Genomic DNA, 19,804 nt, shown 5'->3' with positions numbered 1-19,804 from the left:
AAGGCTATTAAAATACTGAATTAGTTATTTTACCAAGTCATGCAGTATTTTAGTAGTGAAAAGCATGCATTAATTTTTCAGCTGTCAGCGGGATTCCCACTGACAGTTGAATGTAAAAGAAAAAATTTCCAGCAATTAAAAAATAATTTAAAAAATGGTGTGGGGTCCCCCCCTCCCAAGCCCTTTGGGTCTGGTATGGAGCTTGAGGGGAAGCCCCACGCCAAAATTAGAAAAAAATGGCGTGGGTTTCTCCCCCAAAATCCATACCAGACCATTATCAGAGCATGTAGCCCAGCAGGTCAGGAAAGGGGGGGGGGCAAGCAAGCGCCCCCCCCTGAACAATACCAGGCCACATGCCCTCAACATGGCGGGGGGTGCTTTGGAGTAGGGGGAGCTCGTCCCCCCAAAGGTGCTCCTAATGACTACTTGTTATGTGCATAAAAGGCACCTGTCCACAGACTCTCTTTCTTCCATTCCGACATCACAACCATGGGCAAATGACCAAAGAGCTGTAAAAGGACATCAAGGACAAGATTGTAGACCTACACAGGGCTGGAATGGGCTACACGCCTATCAGCAAGAGGCTTGGTGAGAAGGAGACAACTGTTGGAGCAATTATTTCCAAATGGAAGAAATACAAAACAACCAACAATCGCCACCAGTCTGACGTTCCATGAAAGATTTTGTCTCATGGCGTAAGGATGATCATGAGAAAAGTGATGGATCAGCCCAGAACTAAATGGGAGGATCTTGCAAATGATCTTAAGGTAGTTGGGACCACAGTCACCAAACAAACCATTGGTAACACAATATGCCGGCATGGATTAAAATCCTGAAGCACCTGCAAGGTCCACCTCCTCAAGAAGGCACATCTACAGGCCCATCTGAAGTTTGCCAATGAACATCTAAATGATTCAGAGAAGGATTGGGAAAACGTGCTGTGGTCAGACCAAAATTGAACTCTTTGGCATTAACGTGACTCGCTGTGTTTAGAGGAAGAAAAATGCTGACTATGACCCTAAGAACACCATCCCTACAGTGGAAACATTATGCTTTGGGGCTGTTTCTCTGCTAAAGGTACAGGCTGACTTTGCTGCACTGAGGGGCCAATGCACAGGGCCATGTGTTCTAAAATCTTGGATGAGAATCTTCTTTCCTCAGCTGGAACTCTGAAGACGGGTTGTGGATGAGTTTTCCAACATGGCAATGACCCAACACATACCACCAAGGAAAAAAATGGAGAGGCTCAGTAAAAAGCACATTAAGGTCATGGATTGGCCTAGCCAGTCTCCAGGCCTTAATCCTATAGAAAATCTATGGAGGAAGCTGAAACATCATGTTGCTAAGCAACAGCAAAGAAACATTAAAGATTTAGAGAAAGTCTGTAAAGAAGAGTGGACCAAAATCCCTCCTGAGATGTGTGCAAACCTGGTAACCAACTATAAGTAACATTTTACCTCTTTGCTTGCCAAGAAATGTTTCTCCACCAAGTACTAAGTCATGTTTTGCTTGTGGATCAAATACTTATTTTACTCACTGAACTGCAACTCAATTTATAACATTTGTATCATGTGTTTTTTTTCTGGATTTACGGTTAATAGTCTGCCTCTATCATTTAAAATACGCCTATGATAAACATTATAGACCATTTATTTCTTTGTAAATTGGCAAACTTACAAAATCTGCAGAGGATCAAATAATTATTTTCCCCACGGTACAGACTCCCATAGTACTTAGCAGGTGGTCATAGCGCGAAGATGCTAAAGAAACTGTGTGGAAAAAAATTTAACAAAAGTGAATATAGTTCTCGTTATTGGTACACTTCAATCAAACTAAAAAAAATAGAATGGGAAAAATGTAAAGGTACACAGCCTGTCTGCTCGGTGCTTGTCTTTTCATCCTAGCAAAACTTGCGTACACCAAGCTACCCTGCTGTGCAAAATCTTGTAGTTGCAAGTAAGAAGGGAAAACCTAACTCCCGAGTCAATGATTCTGCAGCTCCATCCATGAAAATCTTTCTACAGTGCAATATATGGCAGTCCAGATAAAAGAAATCTATGGTCACAGGATATCATTTTATTTTATATTATCAGTATTATGATAGCAATACAGACAATAGTTATTTTTGACAATCCAATATACAGGGGTTAAATGTGACAACACTTTTTCGTGTTGAAAGCAGAAGTGATGTAACATTCTTTTGCTTCCGCTGTGTGATGAGACACCTAGCTAACAGGTGGGAAGCATTACTTTCGTCATTCACTGCGTGTGCTGCTAGTAATACGGAGTCATGTCAGAGCTTACTGAGCTTCAAAGAAGGCAAATTGTTGGTGCCCTCTTAGATGGTGTCTCTATGACTGAAGTTGCCAATTTATTTGCTGTTTCACAAGGTACAGTATCAAAGGTTATGACTGTATATACAGTTTCTGGTAGGGTTGCACAGATACCGGTATTGCTGATACCGAGTATTTTCACAAGCACTAGTACCGTGAAAAAGCTCCCAATACCAGAAACCGATACTTTGCGGTGCAATTTGTGTCAATGCATTTGCACTGCAAAGATTAACATGCGATTTGAAAAGGGATGTGATTCCTGTCCAAACCGCATGCATTTTCCCCACTGCTCCTGTGTGAACCCAGGCTTGTCATAGCCTAAATGTGCACAGGATCGGTGCGGGACACCTCCCTCCTTTCCTCGCAGGGATGACAGTTTGGGCTAGAGGGCTTTTGATTGGTCAGCACCATCACATGGACGGTGCTGACCAATCAGATTCTGTCTAGCCCATCCGGTCATCCCTGCAAGGAGAGGAGAGAAAGCTTCTGTAGTTCAGAAGGCAGGCTCTGTGAATTCTGTGACACAACAGTGCCTACTCACAGGGCGTAGTGAATATGTGTCACATAATTAAACATAATTAAACATGTTGGATTCTTCACAAAGTAAGTTTACAAACAGCAAGATCAATCAGATTAATTGGAGTAGAAATAATTGAAATACAATGTAGAAATCAACGTATTATTAAAATTTTGACCGTAGATACTTAAAAAAGAGGGAAAAAAAGTATTTAAAATCTGCTGTCATTCAAGGATTTCTGTGCAAGGAAGTGCCTGCCACCTCATGGATCTCTCTCAATCTCTCTCTTTTGTTTACAGTCAGTTGGTTTGCCACGCACCGATAATATAGCTTTCCCTATATGAGATGTGACAGTTTAATTTCCGGATAAGCGTGTAGCACTATAGGGGAGAGTCATACAGTCAGTCGCACTCAAGCGTGTTCTGACATGATCTATCTTGCACTCGCAGGGGTCACAGACCAGTTGGTTCAGTCTTTACGGAGTAGTAGAAAAAATAACACGTGTGTGCGTTGTGCTGTTGGTGGAAAACGAGTGACAGGAATCTGGAGCAGCAGATTAACATAAAATTTTGTGTAAAAATTGGCAAAAGTGAAAGTGAAAATATAGCTCTGTTACAACAAGCTTATGGTGAACATTTCATGAAGAAATCAAGTGTTTTTGAATGATATAGGCGGTTTAAGGAGGGATGGGAAGATGACCATGATGACTCAAGAAGTTGGCAGCCAAAAACACAAAGGACGGATGCAAATGTGGACAAAGTATGAACCCTCATATGCTCAGATCCAAGACTGAGTGTGCAAATGGTGGCAGAAGAATTGAACCTGAGCAGGGAAACAGTGCGGCAGATTCTAACAGAGGATTTTGGAATGAGAACGATGTCTACAAAGATGGTGCCTCGAATCTTGTCAGAAGAGCATCACCTTATCTGATCTTTTGAAGTCTGAGGAGGTGTGTGATATTTTTTTTGAACAGTCCTTTCCAGGAATTACATTGTCACACCTCTTCTGTCCCTACTCTTCTCTGCCCAGTCACAGAAATAACTGCATTTTATAAATGGGTTTATTAAGTGTAAAGCATTCTGTGATTGGGCAAGGGGAGGCAAGGGCGAACAGTTCAACGGAAAATGATTGTACGGCTGCTGTTTCGAGCTGCTCAGCAAAACAGTAAATTGTAAAAAAGAAGAGAGAGATCCAGGAGGTGGCACACACCTGATTTTAAAAACATATTTTTTTACTTTTTTATTTTAAAAACTACTAGAGGTTGCCTGCACTGTACCTGTGATGTTTGTTTATACACTTTGGTGGACTCACAAAGTTCACACTAATGGAAATGTAAGGAGAGCAATATTGCCATTGTTAAGCCTAGTACACACGATCAGAAAATTGTATGCAAAATACCGCTTGCGAAAAATAATCTGACCGTTAGTACACAGCTTTCATCCAAAATTATTAGAAGGGACATGGAATAACATTTTGCTTGTACAATACCAGATTGTATGATTTTCGTTTAGTCAAAACAGTCCTATGGATTTTAAGGGAGCACCCCACAAATAAAAGTGAGAAAATTATGCAAACTAAATCAATTTTCTTTTTCCCCTTTTTTTACATAGTCCTGTGCTCCATCAATCAAAAATGTTCATAGCTATTGTATTTCTGAAATAGAGTACTCTCACTGTGGTTTCTTCTTTAAAACGTCCCTGTTCTCAACCCCATTACACTGTGGTTTAGCAAAAGTGCCTACATACTATGCATGGAGTCTGTAAAATATTTTGCTAGTAATACACTCTATAGTTGATTTTTTGCTTAAATGCTGCCTGGTCTCTCTAATGTTCACAATGCAGTAACATTTTTTAAATACTGTGTATGGAGGTAATACAATATTTAGCTGTAGCTTTACCATGGAACAAAAACACTCTAAAGTTGTTTTTTTAATTAAAAGCTGACTTTTGTCCCACCTGTTCCAAATACAGCCAGTTTAAATATGGTCTATGAAGTTAATTAAATATTTTTGAGCTGCAAAAACAGTTTATAAGGGGAACTAGGATCGGGCAGGTGTCGGTGGGCAAACTGAGCAAGTCCCGTCCCACTTCACTTCTTCTTGGATAGGACAGTTGCCCATCTGTTGCTGATGGAACCCTTCACCGTATTGTGTCATACTTCTTGCCATAGGCCCACTGTGTATAACCCCGAGCATAGGCCTTAAAGTGTAACTAAAGGAAAAACTTTTTTTTTCTTAGTTTTGGATAAAATGGAGAGGGATTTGAACTCTTGTCAGGTTTTTATTGCGGACTGTATCCCCAGTAGGGAGATTTACCCTAATACTCCTGTTTACCATTACCATTTATTGAATGTGAAAGTAAAAGAAAATCCCACATTTTGGGTTGACACCAGAACAGTAGTAGAGGGGAAATCTTTTAATGGGAACACTAATTTTGGTGACCTTGGCGATACCCTGGGATTCCCTCACTTTGGAGGGATTTCCTCTCACTTCCTGTTTTGGCTATGGGACAAGAAGTGAAGGGAGATCTCCTCTATGGGACACAGATGGCAAAAAAACCCAACAGGGGTTAAACCCTTCCCTTACTCTATCCAAAATGAAAACAAAGTTTTGCCTTTAGTTCTGATTTAATATTTAGGAGTAAAAGAATGTTCACGCATAAAATTAATTTTATTGTAACTTCATAAAAGTTTCCCTGACATCTGACATCACATTTAACATTGTGGCTTAGTGAGACTGCTTACATAATGTGCAGTATGTCAGTGCAATATTTCTGGCTCTTGTCTCTGGCATATTACACTGCCTCATCTTCCCTTCCTCCTTTGCCATTTAGTAAAACTGCACACATAAATACAATGTAATTTATATTTCTTGATAAGAACTGCCTTATCTCTTCTTCTAGAACCTCTTGTACCCAGCTGTAAACAACAGTGTATGGGCATACAGTGTAAAGTTCAGCTGTTGTTGTGGCACCCAGAAACCTCAGCTGCAGCATAATTTTGCCCACAGGAGTTCATTACTGAAAACACTGTGCAATTGTAACTTCTGACACTGTACAATTGTAACTTCTGACACTGTACAAGGAGTTTTAAGTAATGCATTCCTATGACCTAAAATATGCTGCAACTCTGGTTCCTTAACAACAGACGTATTTTAAACTGTATGCTCTAACTCTGTTCCTTACAACCATGTGCAAAAGGTCTTACAATGCAGTCAAGTAAAAATGATTACATAGTGTGCTGCATATTTATTTGTTATTAGACTCTTGGCTCTGACATAAGACATTGAAATTCAAATCTTTGACTGTACAATATTTTGGGAAAGTTCAAAATTAGCCCTTGGCCCATAAGGTTATCATATTTATATTGCTATCATTAAAGCAGTGGCACTCTTTAGAGGTATGCAAGATTTCAAGGCACCACAGTTTAAAATGTAAACAATCTAAACATTACTAATCAGTGAGAAACCTGAGCCTGAGGGAATGTGCACAATCGCCTTGATAAAATGAACTTCATATCAGAAGCCCCTGCAGAACAGAAGTTCCCCCAATTGCATCAGAAGCTCCTGATCATGTCAGATGTAACCCAACACATCAGAGCCGCTATTATACATCAGAGGCTCCTATAAATGTCAGTCTCCCCATTACCATAGAGCCACCAATAACACAGTTCTCTCTTCACATCAAAGACCTGCTTTTTTTATTCCAGCAGCAGCACAGCAGATGACGGGAGCATTGTGAGGTGGACATTTGTCTTCTCCTGAATGCTGGGAATGGCCCTGAATGTCACCTGCCCTGGGTCAGTCATGTCTTGCCATGGTGCGAGCCAGCCAACTTCACTCACCGTAGCAACAACAGCATAGCCCTGGCCCTAGAGCGTCATTAATTGTTATGGTTCTGGTGGCTAGCTCACCTGCAGCATAGCAACAAATGACAGTGATCCAAGGCAAAGTGGGTCTTGTGCTCACAGCACACTGTTCATGATCTTTCTTTTAACTTATTTGTGCTCCTATTTAAGCAAGGGACCCTCTAGCTTGCTGGATCTCCAAGCTAGCCTTAACAATAGGGAAGTGCTTCCTTCCTTACCACTGGAAAATGATAACAACAGATGGCAGTCTTTCAGGCTGGGGAAGATTGTTGCAGTCCCTCACAATTCAGGGAACATGGTCATCAGTTACAGCCAAGCTCCCTATCAACATCTTGGAGCTTAGAGCAAACAAAATTGCTGTGCAACACTGGACCCCCCCCCATTCTAAAGGTACACGCTATCAGAGTGCAAACAGACAATGTCATCACCATGGCCTACATATACCACCAAGGGGGCACCAAGAGTTAGCAAGCCTTAAAGGAAGCAAGCCAGATCATCTTATGGACAGAAACTCACTGTCCAGTGATCTCTGCAGTCCACATCCCAGGAATGGACAACTGGAAAGCAGATTACCTCAGCAGTCACCTCCTGGATCAAGGAGAATGGGCCCTTTACCCCAACGTCTTCAACTGGTTATATTAAACATTTTGGACCTTGGATAGGGATATCATGGGCCCCAGAATTAACAACAAACTACCTCTATTTGTAGCCAGGTCCACAAATCCTCTAGTACTGACACTGGATGTTTTGATATTCCACTGGTCTCAGTTCAGGTTAATCTATGCCTTCCTTCCAGTGTATATTCTACCTCGTCTGCTCCACAAAATAGAGCAAGAGAAGACGCCACTTATTCTCATTGTACCAAAATAAACCAGTAGTAATAGGTACATAGACATACCCAGACTTCCAGGAGATGATTCCTGACCTCATCCTATCATGCTAGACCTGCTGTCCCAGGGAGCTCTGTTTCATCCTGCTTCTCAGTCAGACAAGTAGTTAATTGGACAGCAAACGAGACTTGTATCAGATTATGATGAATAAAAACTATATTTATTCAGTTTAAGCAAAATCATTTGCAGTAGCAACAAAAAGTAACACACAGTGTTCAGCAACCACAACCACACACACGACATCAATTTAAAAACAATGTCAATTAAGAATGTGTATATAGGTCTTGCGGAAGCTCAGCCCATATTGGGTATATTAAATTATCAATGGGTAAAAATTAGAGTTACACAAGAGTATCATGCATACACATATACACCCCTGGGCTCATCTAAATACACTGGTCTCTGAATCTGTCATCCCTACCTTGCAAAAAGCAGGAAATGTCACTTCCAGAAACAACTAATATCATGTCTGGAAATCCCTCTTTGCTAGTGTGGACGCAGATGCTTCAATTCCAGAGAATTGTTGATGCCTCACATTCTGGCCTTTCTCAAATCTGGACTTGGCCAGAACTTAGCCTTAAGCAACCTGAAAGGACAGATTTTGGCCTTGTCCATTCTCTTTCATAACATGCTAGCTTTACCATCCCTAGTCAAAAGGTGTCAGGTCTCCCATACAGCACTCTGTATTTCCTTGGGAATTCAGCTTGGTTCTCTTTGTCCTGAAGAAACCACCCTTTGAAACTATCAAGGATAATACTTAGGTGACCTCTCCCACAAGGTGGCCTTGTTGGATGAGATCACATCTGTCAGTTGTGTCTCAAAGTTTGTGCCTCTCTCTTAAGAGGAGCCATTTCCTATTCTTCATAATGACAAGGTAGTTCTGCTTCCAAAGCCATCCTTCCTTCCCAAGGTGGTATCAGACTTCCACATCAATGAAGATGTAGGTTTTTCATTTATGTGCCCTGCTCCAAAGTACCCCAAAGAAATTGCTCTTCGTTGCCTGGATGTAGCCAGAGCCATTACAGTCTATCTCAAAACAAGAGCTTCTTTCATGAAGATCTTGCAAGGGACACCGTTTCCAAATCAACCATTGCTTGCTGGACCGCTAGAGCTTACGCTCTAAAGGACAAAACTCCTGTGCTTTTACACTCCCACTTCATCAGATTGGTGGGTGTTTCCTCAGCTTTTTGACACTATAGCTCAGCTCTGTAAGGTCACCACCTGATCTTTTGTTCAAATCTGTTTACCAGGTGAAAATCCAATCTTCTGCAGATGCAGCTTTCAGCCACAAGGTTCTTGCTGTGGCACTCTTGTTGATGGGTCTTTTGACCCATGGTTGTTGTTGAGCCTGTTGGCACAGTTCTGTTTGCATAGTTGCAGCCCACTCATTCATTCATTCTTCTCATTCATTGCTTGGGGATATTGACTAAACAGATTGGAATGAGCGCAACTCAATATAACAACTTATTAAAATTGAAAAATTAGTAGGAAAAGCTGCTAGCATAAAAAGGCATACCACGGCACCTCAGTAATCAATATAAAAGTCTTAGTAATGCAGCGCTTGAGATAAATAATGTAGCAATAACCAGATAGAACAACAGCTGAGATGTGTTCATAGAGAGTGTTCATATGTGGTACACTGAAGTCCGCACAACAGAAGATATTCCAATATTGTAGAGATCACCTGGTGCAAAACAGTCCTGGATGCTCCGTGAAAGAGTAGTACAATAATGCACTTACCAGAAGTACAAACAAACTGAGCGTTGTATGTAACAAATCCGTAAGGTCATCAAGGTCTGGTCACTGGTATGGCGTCATCTAGGGCTTGTAGTGGGTTCCCAGGAATGGTGTCACTCACGCTTGGGGGCCACATCAAACTCACCAGAGGGTCCAACGTTGTCCAGACTCCTGACGCTACTCCACCTTAAATGGCTCGAAACATAACGAGCCCGGGAGGCAAAATAGTGCTAATAGTGTAGTAACGTTTATTTAGGGATCCAAAAACATCAATAAACTGCAGGACACTCACATGTAGCACAGCATTGGCTTAAAGTATATCCCCATAGAAAGCAATAAATCATATGGTTGGCGTCAAATTGAGGGATTCCCCTGACATGTTTCGTGCGGATTGCACATTATCAAAGGGGTGAATCCTCTCAATGAGACGCTCTTCTAAATACGCGCGGCAACATGTATTTAGAAGAGCGTCTCATTGAGAGGATTCACCCCTTTGATAATGTGCAATCCGCACGAAACATGTCAGGGGAATCCCTCAATTTGACGCCAACCATATGATTTATTGCTTTCTATGGGGATATACTTTAAGCCAATGCTGTGCTACATGTGAGTGTCCTGCAGTTTATTGATGTTTTTGGATCCCTAAATAAACGTTACTACACTATTAGCACTATTTTGCCTCCCGGGCTCGTTATGTTTCGAGCCATTTAAGGTGGAGTAGCGTCAGGAGTCTGGACAACGTTGGACCCTCTGATGAGTTTGATGTGGCCCCCAAGCGTGAGTGACACCATTCCTGGGAACCCACTACAAGCCCTAGATGACGCCATACCAGTGACCAGACCTTGATGACCTTACGGATTTGTTACATATGTCTTGGAAATTCGTTTTAACGAATTTCTCCTTACCGTGAGTACTCGCAGTTGGATGCGCAGAAATCCCCCATAAAGCTGTGCGAATCTCGCTTACCACAACTGCAGCCAAACTACACGATTCCTGCCCATCCAAATACTTTGGTTCTGTTGAATTTGTGGGTGATTGGAGCTCCGTTACCCTAGAATGATCACACGACACTCTAAGGCTGGTTGCAATCCACATAAGGGCCGGCTTTAGGCTCAGCTCTCTGTTTTATTAAGAATACACACATGCCCCCCACATGAATAAAGTCAATCCCTCCCACCGAACAATACAATGGGGATTGCCTATACAGAGGATGTACATTCCAATTGGAGCATAGCCTTTGCTATTATCTATCACTGGTCCTCCCCCATGAGTCTTCTGAGGTCAGCAGACTTCCTCCCCTTCCCCCCTATGAGCCATCTGAGGTCATATTTCCTGTCCTACTAGCTTCTATTGGTATGCAAAATTCTCTGCACAAGCATCTCCCTAAAAATATCAGTCTGTACCTGGATGGGCCCGATACGATCTTTATTAAAACACATCCATCCCAGATACAGTTCAGATTAGTAATGGGTTGTAAGATATGCATAAGCCTACACGTGGAGTTCACACCGCTTGCGCATTGCGTTATGAAGCCCACGTGGTACCATGCTGCTGATATGTGGATACAGGCCCACGGTCTACTGACAGCAGCATTCGCATGGAATGCCGTGGTGGTATACACGCCGGTCTATAAGCGCAGATCTGCCATCTCATCCATTACCAAGCTGAGTACTGTAATACATACATTGTACATGCGCATGGCCCAATTGCAGCCTTCAGAGCTTTAATTAAGCCACACGAGAGACATATGAATAACACGAATATATGACACATTTAAAGTTCGACCAACAATACAAAATTTCCATGACATTCCCTCCTGTTTTATCATATTCTCCTCGTGTCCCTTCTTGATCTTCTTCAGCTTGATGGGTGTAGTCTCAAAACTTCAAAGAGTTCCTGTAGTTGTCCCTGAGAATAAAGCTCCACGGGGTACCTGAAACAACAAGACCCGACGCAGACTCGACGCAAACAGGCTTGATTGAAGCGATGATCCTCAAGAGCGTTGGAACCTTCACTACAGGAAGGCTCTTGCAAAAACCACAAACAGACTTGTGGTATGAATAAAGCTTGTGATCCCACGGTGGTCTGGGGAGATCCAGCAATAGATTCTCAAATTGCCCCTGCAGACGGGGCCACACAAGGCTGGTCTCGACCCAGACAGTTTTCCAAATCGCAGACACAAACAATGATGAGGCTTGAAGCTTGCTTGAAGGTCTTGGAGAATGTGGTCTTCAGAGAGATAAATTAGAGGGAAGCCAGGACGTAATCTGTAGAGAAGGTGGTTGGTTGGTGAGGTCTTCCCCCGATCAGTGGTTGGAGTGGGATCCCCGGAGCGGGCATGGAGATGTGGTCGTCTGCCCGAGCTTGGCTTACACGGTCGATGAGGCAACAGGAACATCTCACCGCGGCATATAAAAGGCAGATGAAAAAGAGAAGCATCAGGATATACACTCCCACTTCCTTCAACCAAGATCCGATGGAGAACAGGAAATCTCCCAATCCTCCCAAACCCTTGAACGGATTCCAACTCTCACTAGCTATAGCTCTAGCTTTTCCCTGTAGTTCACTAACTTTGTCCATATGGGCCTGGACCTTGTCATCGGTGTCTTCTATCCAAGTACAACAATCCTCTCCGATGAACTCACAGAACCCCCCTTTGGCGGCTAAAAGATAATCAAGGGCCATCTTCTCCTGAAGCACTAAAATTCCCATCTACCGTTGTTCTTGGGCAATTTCTCTGACAGCCTCTACGGTCTCGTTAAACATACTATCCACGATGACAGAAAAATTGTTCAGGCGCTTCATAAGTTCTATTCCCCATCCTGTCCATGAGGGGAACCAAGCCCATGCCTGGTCGCCCTCAGAGAACAGTTCCCTGCGAACTCTCCCTGCCATCCTTACCTTCTTGTGGACCATCAACTCTTCATGGTCCATCACTACATAGGATGCGGGGACTAGCTTTATGAGGGCACACGAACCTTTCGCGTTCTGGGGGAATGTTCTATAGGCTGCCGAACCACACAGAAAATAGTATGGACCTGTCAGAGCAGAGCAGGAGGAGTTCCTCGTTCGGCCTCTGGCACTGAGCAACAGTTGCACAGACTGGGGGGTTGCTCCCTCAGTCTGCACATCACATCCGTCCTTCCAACACACGTGGTCTGGTCGGTCAGTGTGGTTACTCAGAAAGGAAGTCTGGTTAGTCAGATTGACAGTTATACCTCCCTCGCAGGTGGTAGTCCCAACAAACTTGTTACCTGTGCCAAAGCTGATGTTAAAGCACACCTGAGGGCTGCCTAGCTGCCCAGTTACCCATAATGGACTGGTGAGGGCCCTACAGGAGCTAGAGCTAATATTGGTGCTGAAACTGATGTTACCTGCTAAAAATGTGTCATTAAGTTCTACCGACAAATGTCTACGTGGGGGCTGACCAGGGGTCCCTTGCTTTTTCATGCCGACGCGGATGTCATATAGGGCATGAACAGCAGCCATTGCGGACATGTGATGACTGGGTGGGGGCTTAGAGCATACCCAACAGTTGGTTTTGTTGGCGGTTCTGGCTAAACGCAGGTGCATTTTAAATAAAAGGTTGGGGTATCTGCCATCTTTTCCTCCGTTCACACACATGTAAGACATACAAACAAAAAGAAAAAGGAAAATGACACCCCTCATTCTCTGGTGTAGCTGAAAAGCTTCTTGCAGTGGCTTGCGTGCACCCAGTTGTCTCGTCCCTCGAGTTTGAGTGAGGTAGGTGTCGTCAGCTGGACTTGGTATGGTCCGGTGAACCGTGGCTCGAGTCCGGTTCTTTGATGTTTCTTTAGGACGACCCAATCACCTGGCTCAATAGAAAGAACACCTGTTATTGTATTTGGATCGGGGAGCGATTCGCGAACCCGATGGTGTATCTTCTGCAGCTCCCGTTGCAGAGATTGCACATAACCTGTAAGCTGTGAATGCAAAGACGACAACTGTTGAGGAAAGTACAACCCTGTTTTGGGAGGTCCCCCAAACAACACCTCGTAGGGTGACAGCCCATGTGGTTGCCGAGGGGCATTCCGGATGGAATAGGGGGCAATGGGGAGACACTCAGGCCAAGGTTTTTGGGTATCGGAAGACGTTCAACCTTACCGCTACTCTCGGGGTGATATGGGGTGTGTCGCCGCTGACTCCAGTTCCACCAAAGAGATGCAGTCGTGTCCTTTGGAAGAGAGATTAGTAGTGGACAAAGAAGACATGTTAGCAGAAGAGGTGTTAGTATTGTTAGTCGTGTTGCAAAATTCAGCACTGTCATTGCTGTCCTCCCCCCCTTCTCATCTTCCAACACAGGAAGAAGAGAAGCTGGGTTAAGAATAGTGCATCGTTTGATAGTGAGGTTAGTAGGGGTTAGGAGGGTTTTCCCCTGAGAGGGGTACCTTGCCTTGGATGTCCTGTTTTCGCAGGACCGTTCTTGCTGCACTGGTGTCGGTGAGGCAAGGGAGGGGATATTTTAATTCCTCTAGAAAAAGATGGATCTGGGCCCACACCGATTTGTCAACTTCCTATGAGAATTCATAGGAGTTACTTACCATGGTGGTCATAGGGGCGGAGGACTCATCAGGAATGAACTGCCACCGACCTTTAGGTAATTGGGGACAGCTCCTCCTCATGTGCCCCGTTTGGTGGCACTGGAAGCACCTGGGTGGGGGCCTATCCTTCCTGTGACCCAGATCCCTTGGTTTTTCGTGTGGGGTCTGGGACATAAGAACTTTGGCCTTGTCTTGTTTTCTTCTATCCATTTCCCTCTCTATTGCCGCAAGAGTGGAAAGGATAGCAGGGATAGACATCTCATTATATTCGGGTCGGGCCAGAACCAGCCTTTCCCGAATTTTAGTATCGATGCCTTCCAAAAATTTGGCCCGCAACAGAATGTGCGTCGCGGTCACCTTTACCCCTTCAGTTGGAGCATCAGGTCCAACTTCCAGATCCGCATCCAGTGCCGTCTGCTTGAGACGGCGCCAGAAGCAGGCGCTTTCCTCATTAGGACCCTGGGTGAGCTTCATCATGTCCGTAGTAGAGGTAGCACCATACATTTCTGGAAGCTTTGCCTTTAGCTGTGTACAGAACTCTTTGCCCCCTGAAGTCATCTCCTCATGCGTGGTTATAGAGCACCCTGCAATCACTGTACTGGCCACTTCCATGCCCACCTTTGCCCGTAGGATCTGTGCACAATCTGACCCGCTCATACCATAGCTGAACTGGTTTTGTCCAAACATTCGAGCAAATCCTCTCGGATTGACTCGATAGTCCGGGAGCTCAGCCAGAATAGTGCGGATCTCTGCCGGGGTGAAGGGGACATGCCAAACTACCCGTTCCCCTAAAGTCCGTTCCCCCTGTGCATTGGGAGGACCTTCAAATTGCTGCACCCTGACTGGATAGGCCTCGGTCCGGGAAGAGTGCAAGGGCTGGCCCAGCATCATCGGTGGGCTTAGATTAACCACCTCGCTTACTGCACCTTCAGGTTTGAGGTCCCTCAGATCAGGGTATAGCTGGGGGGCAGGGGTCTGATCAGTGGTTCGTAGCGCTTTGATGCAATCCGCCCTGTTTTTTAACCGGGTATCTATTCCCCTTGATTCACAGATAGTCTGCAAATCGGTTGTTGAGTAGGCTTCATAGTTGGAAACAGAAGGAGCTGGGGTGAAGCAGGGAGAAGGGAGAGGTAGAGGCAGAGGCTGAGGCATAGAGACAGAAGACACAGAAGGTATGTCAAGAGTGACGTCACTAACAGAAGAGACAGGTGCAGTTATACTTATCTCAGCCACTGTTGGTTGTTGGGGGACCCCAGCAGACCCTGATCCTGCCTGCCTTAGTAGAGTCAGCCCTGAAAGAGCTTCCTCCACCTCTGACACTGGATCCTCCTGTTTTATTCCCTCTGGAGGCCAGGTATACATCACCTGGTTCTTCCGGACAGACACCAGTTTATGTATGCCCTGCTTCCCTAATCGGATTGACCTGTGAAGCCATAGCTGTGCGATCTCTAGTTCTGACGCCTGCATCCGTGGTTCAAATTCAGAGATGAATTTTTCCCACCTCCATGCGTCAAATGTACCTTCCCGGGGAATTTCCCATCTGGTACCCTTCGACCATTTATTCCACCTTTTGAGGGGTTCTGTAGACTTCCCCCCCAAACTCACCTTCATCAGTTGTGCAGCTGTCCTTACCCTGAAGAGGGCTGGTTCCCCCTCTCTCTTCATGGACTGACTACTGCCCATCGTGACTAGTCACTGGTATATATCCCGCGTCCGGGTACCTGTTTACCCCCTGGAGCACTCGGTGGGATCCTACCGAGAGGCCTGATTCCACCACTTTCCCAGCACAGCGTAATTTATGTGATACTTATCGATCACCCGAAGCGCATCAAGTGGCGGTCAGACTGAGAGCACACCTCCCACTCCCACAGCGCAATTTGTGTGATCCTGACCACCCGAAGTGTTTGTGGTGACCAGGCTAATACTTCCCTGGACCGCCCACTCACACAGCGTAATTTATGTGGTTCTCATCACCCACTGTGTTTGGCAGGCCACACCGCACAATGATGAAAGTGGCTTTTCTCTCCCTGCACACAGTAGCTAACACAAGTCAAAACAAAAAGAGGGGTTCTTGGATGTTACTTAGGGGTCACTGGTTGGGCAGAAACCTGCTAACTGACCTTTAGGAAATTTGTGTAAAGAAAAAAACTTTCCTAATACACACAGAAAAAAAAACTCTTTTCAACCTGAAAAACTGTTAAAAAGGACAAAGTGGATCCTTATGAAAACACGGGACGTTTCACAGTAAAACAATTACACAGAGGTAAACCGAAAAACTGCGCCAAAAGTAACCTTGTTGCTGACGCAAAAATCACTCCTATCAGCACCGCTAAACGATCCACGTTATACACGCAATCTTTACTGCAACCACCTAGAACCGTTTACACAAAAAGTCTGCTGGACGTGAAACACGCGACACAGCAGCTTAAAACAAACCCGCTTTACAATAAGGAACTACTTTTAACAGGAAAAACACAAGAAAAACATAATCACTATACAAGAAATCTATGTGCAAAAACCCAGACTACACCGCGCTCACTAAATGTGGAACACGTGAAGGGAAAACTCGCTTAATACACTTTAAATTGGCTGGCAATACGCCAATTTAAAGCTAAAAGCAAACAAATGAAACTGTAAAAAATTTGGATTAAAAACACAATATGGGTCAAATGCATATAGGAAACTTCATGCACATTGCATAGAGATTACTGCACATTTGGTAGCCAACAAAATGGCCACCAAACAAAAGGAGTCCATGTGGTTTAGTCAAGAAAATGACCCCCCACAGGGAAACACACGGCAGACTCTAGCCTCAAAATTGCCTCTTACATAAAACAGACTTTTAGACAGAACATACACTGGACAATTACACAACAATATGAAGTACACATACAACACAATTTGGGCACAATCACAGAACGGACATAAAACACCAACATATCACACTAACATGCACATGTAACAGAAAGGACCCCCTGCTGCATGCTTGCTGGGAGCAGTAGTACCACAAAACATTGTACAGACCACATAACACAGATCTTACAACAGTTAACAATTAACCTAAGCCTTTCAGCACTGTAATAATTACCTCACGTGGAGGGGGGTAAAGCAATCACCACAGTACCTACAGCCCACAAATACTTACCTAACACTATGCAACAACTTTTACCCACTAAAACATATACCCGTTTAATTTTTGGTTGGAAGATTTTTAAACTTGACCAAATCCAGCCAACCAAAACCCACCCCTCTGCTGCTCTCCGCAGAGACAAACCCTTGTCTTTCACCCACAAATCAAGAGTTTAGGACAAAAAACGAGGTCCTTGTTAAGCGGTATTTCTTGTTAGCTAACAGAGAGCGAAATCAGCCACACGAACACGCAAAAAGCGATCCTCTTAATGGCAGAGAGACCTGAAATGTGCCGGCATACTTTTTGCTAGTTCATGATAGTTCATTTCCCCCCCGTTCTTTGTTAGCTATGCAATAATACGCGTTAGTATCCACCAGGCTCGCCAAACTGTCTTGGAAATTCATTTTAACGAATTTCTCCTTACCGTGAGTACTCGCAGTTGGATGCGCAGAAATCCCCCATAAAGCTGTGCGAATCTCGCTTACCACAACTGCAGCCAAACTACACGATTCCTGCCCATCCAAATACTTTGGTTCTGTTGAATTTGTGGGTGATTGGAGCTCCGTTACCCTAGAATGATCACACGACACTCTAAGGCTGGTTGCAATCCACATAAGGGCCGGCTTTAGGCTCAGCTCTCTGTTTTATTAAGAATACACACATGCCCCCCACATGAATAAAGTCAATCCCTCCCACCGAACAATACAATGGGGATTGCCTATACAGAGGATGTACATTCCAATTGGAGCATAGCCTTTGCTATTATCTATCACTGGTCCTCCCCCATGAGTCTTCTGAGGTCAGCAGACTTCCTCCCCTTCCCCCCTATGAGCCATCTGAGGTCATATTTCCTGTCCTACTAGCTTCTATTGGTATGCAAAATTCTCTGCACAAGCATCTCCCTAAAAATATCAGTCTGTACCTGGATGGGCCCGATACGATCTTTATTAAAACACATCCATCCCAGATACAGTTCAGATTAGTAATGGGTTGTAAGATATGCATAAGCCTACACGTGGAGTTCACACCGCTTGCGCATTGCGTTATGAAGCCCACGTGGTACCATGCTGCTGATATGTGGATACAGGCCCACGGTCTACTGACAGCAGCATTCGCATGGATGCCGTGGTGGTATACACGCCGGTCTATAAGCGCAGATCTGCCATCTCATCCATTACCAAGCTGAGTACTGTAATACATACATTGTACATGCGCATGGCCCAATTGCAGCCTTCAGAGCTTTAATTAAGCCACACGAGAGACATATGAATAACACGAATATATGACACATTTAAAGTTCGACCAACAATACAAAATTTCCATGACACATACAACGCTCAGTTTGTTTGTACTTCTGGTAAGTGCATTATTGTACTACTCTTTCACGGAGCATCCAGGACTGTTTTGCACCAGGTGATCTCTACAATATTGGAATATCTTCTGTTGTGCGGACTTCAGTGTACCACATATGAACACTCTCTATGAACACATCTCAGCTGTTGTTCTATCTGGTTATTGCTACATTATTTATCTCAAGCGCTGCATTACTAAGACTTTTATATTGCTTGGGGATGTCCCAGAGTCTATGAATACTCAGCCTGTGTCCCATATTGTACAATTAAAATAAGAGGAATTTTGACTTACTTGTAAATTCCTTCTATTGGAGCACAGTACGGGACATAGGGCATCCTCACCTTTATTCCTTGGTCACTCTTGGTGCATTGCTTGCCACAAAGCCAAGGATTCATGGAGTGTGGAGGGTTATGAGGAAATTACTCAGGGAGCATGTCCTCAAAAGCTTTGCCTGTGTACAATCACCTAAAGGTATGAACCTATAACCCAGGGACTATCAATACTCAGCCTGTGTCCTGAACTATATTCCAAGATATGGAATATACAAGTAAGGTAAAGAAGTATAGCCAAAGGAGAAGTATACCCAAAGCTCTTTTGGCTATAATTCTCCTGGGGATCACAGGAGTGCATTTCGTTCTGCATTCCTGTAACCCAAAGCCTGCTGTCAGCTGACGTCATAGAGCTGGTACAGCCTCTGAAAGTATCCCAACCATTTGGTCATGATCCACCCAGTAGCCTGGCTTGGCACCTGGCTCAGTCTCTCAGTGAGTGATGGAGGAACAGAGCATAAAGCCGGTGACTGATAGCCATTAGCTCTCTGTTCACGGTACACTGAGAACTGATCAATCATTAGGCTTTGATCGCTCAGTTCTCAGTCTTAGATCCAGTGGGAGACAGATGCAGCATTAGACCAATGCTGCATCCTGTTAGGTAAGTATAATTGATTTTTGTTAACCCATACTTCTATTTTAAGCAAAAATCCTCTTTTTCTAGTTGGAAAAGGGGTAGAACCTCTGACAGTTTTTTTCCTGTCTCTGTTATCAGAGACTTTTGCTCACTTCCTGTCTAGGTAATGAGCTCAGACTGAACAGGAAGTAAGGGGATAATCTTCTCAAATGGGACAAAGTTAACATTAATGACTTTACAGAGGCTGGAGTTGGGCTTTAATTACTGATTTAGCTTTTATTACACTTAGAAAGCAGATAGCACAGAATTGTGACTGTATTTATTTTTTACACTATGGGATTAAAGCTGTATTGTTACATTTCTGTATTTTTGTTTTTCCAGAATGACTGTGGTGAGCTTCTTTGTGTTGTTGCTCAGCTGGGGATCCATGGGACTTGAGATGGCTACAGCTGTGGTAGGTTTACATTTGTGAAGAAACCACACAACACCTAAGCACTTGGGTTTTTAAGGCA

General features: G+C 44.0%; 1 protein-coding gene across 3 annotated transcripts in view; it reads left to right on the top strand.

Moving 5' to 3' along the window:
• The window catches only part of TTYH1 (tweety family member 1), a 283,569-nt gene that overhangs the window by 182,670 nt on the left and 81,095 nt on the right, over positions 1-19,804 (top strand). For all 3 annotated transcript variants that reach the window (XM_089652576.1, XM_089652575.1, XM_089652577.1), the window contains exon 6: positions 19,674-19,746. In XM_089652576.1, the coding sequence (XP_089508702.1) occupies positions 19,674-19,746 (73 nt within the window). The remainder of the gene's footprint in view (positions 1-19,673; positions 19,747-19,804) is intronic.

Source organism: Staurois parvus, unplaced genomic scaffold (genome assembly GCF_062004578.1).
Source record: "Staurois parvus isolate SC_StPar_1 unplaced genomic scaffold, SC_StPar_1.0 ptg000686l, whole genome shotgun sequence".
Lineage (NCBI taxonomy): Eukaryota > Metazoa > Chordata > Amphibia > Anura > Ranidae > Staurois > Staurois parvus.
Note: the sequence above shows the minus strand (reverse complement) of the source record. Positions and strands in the feature narration are given on the sequence as shown.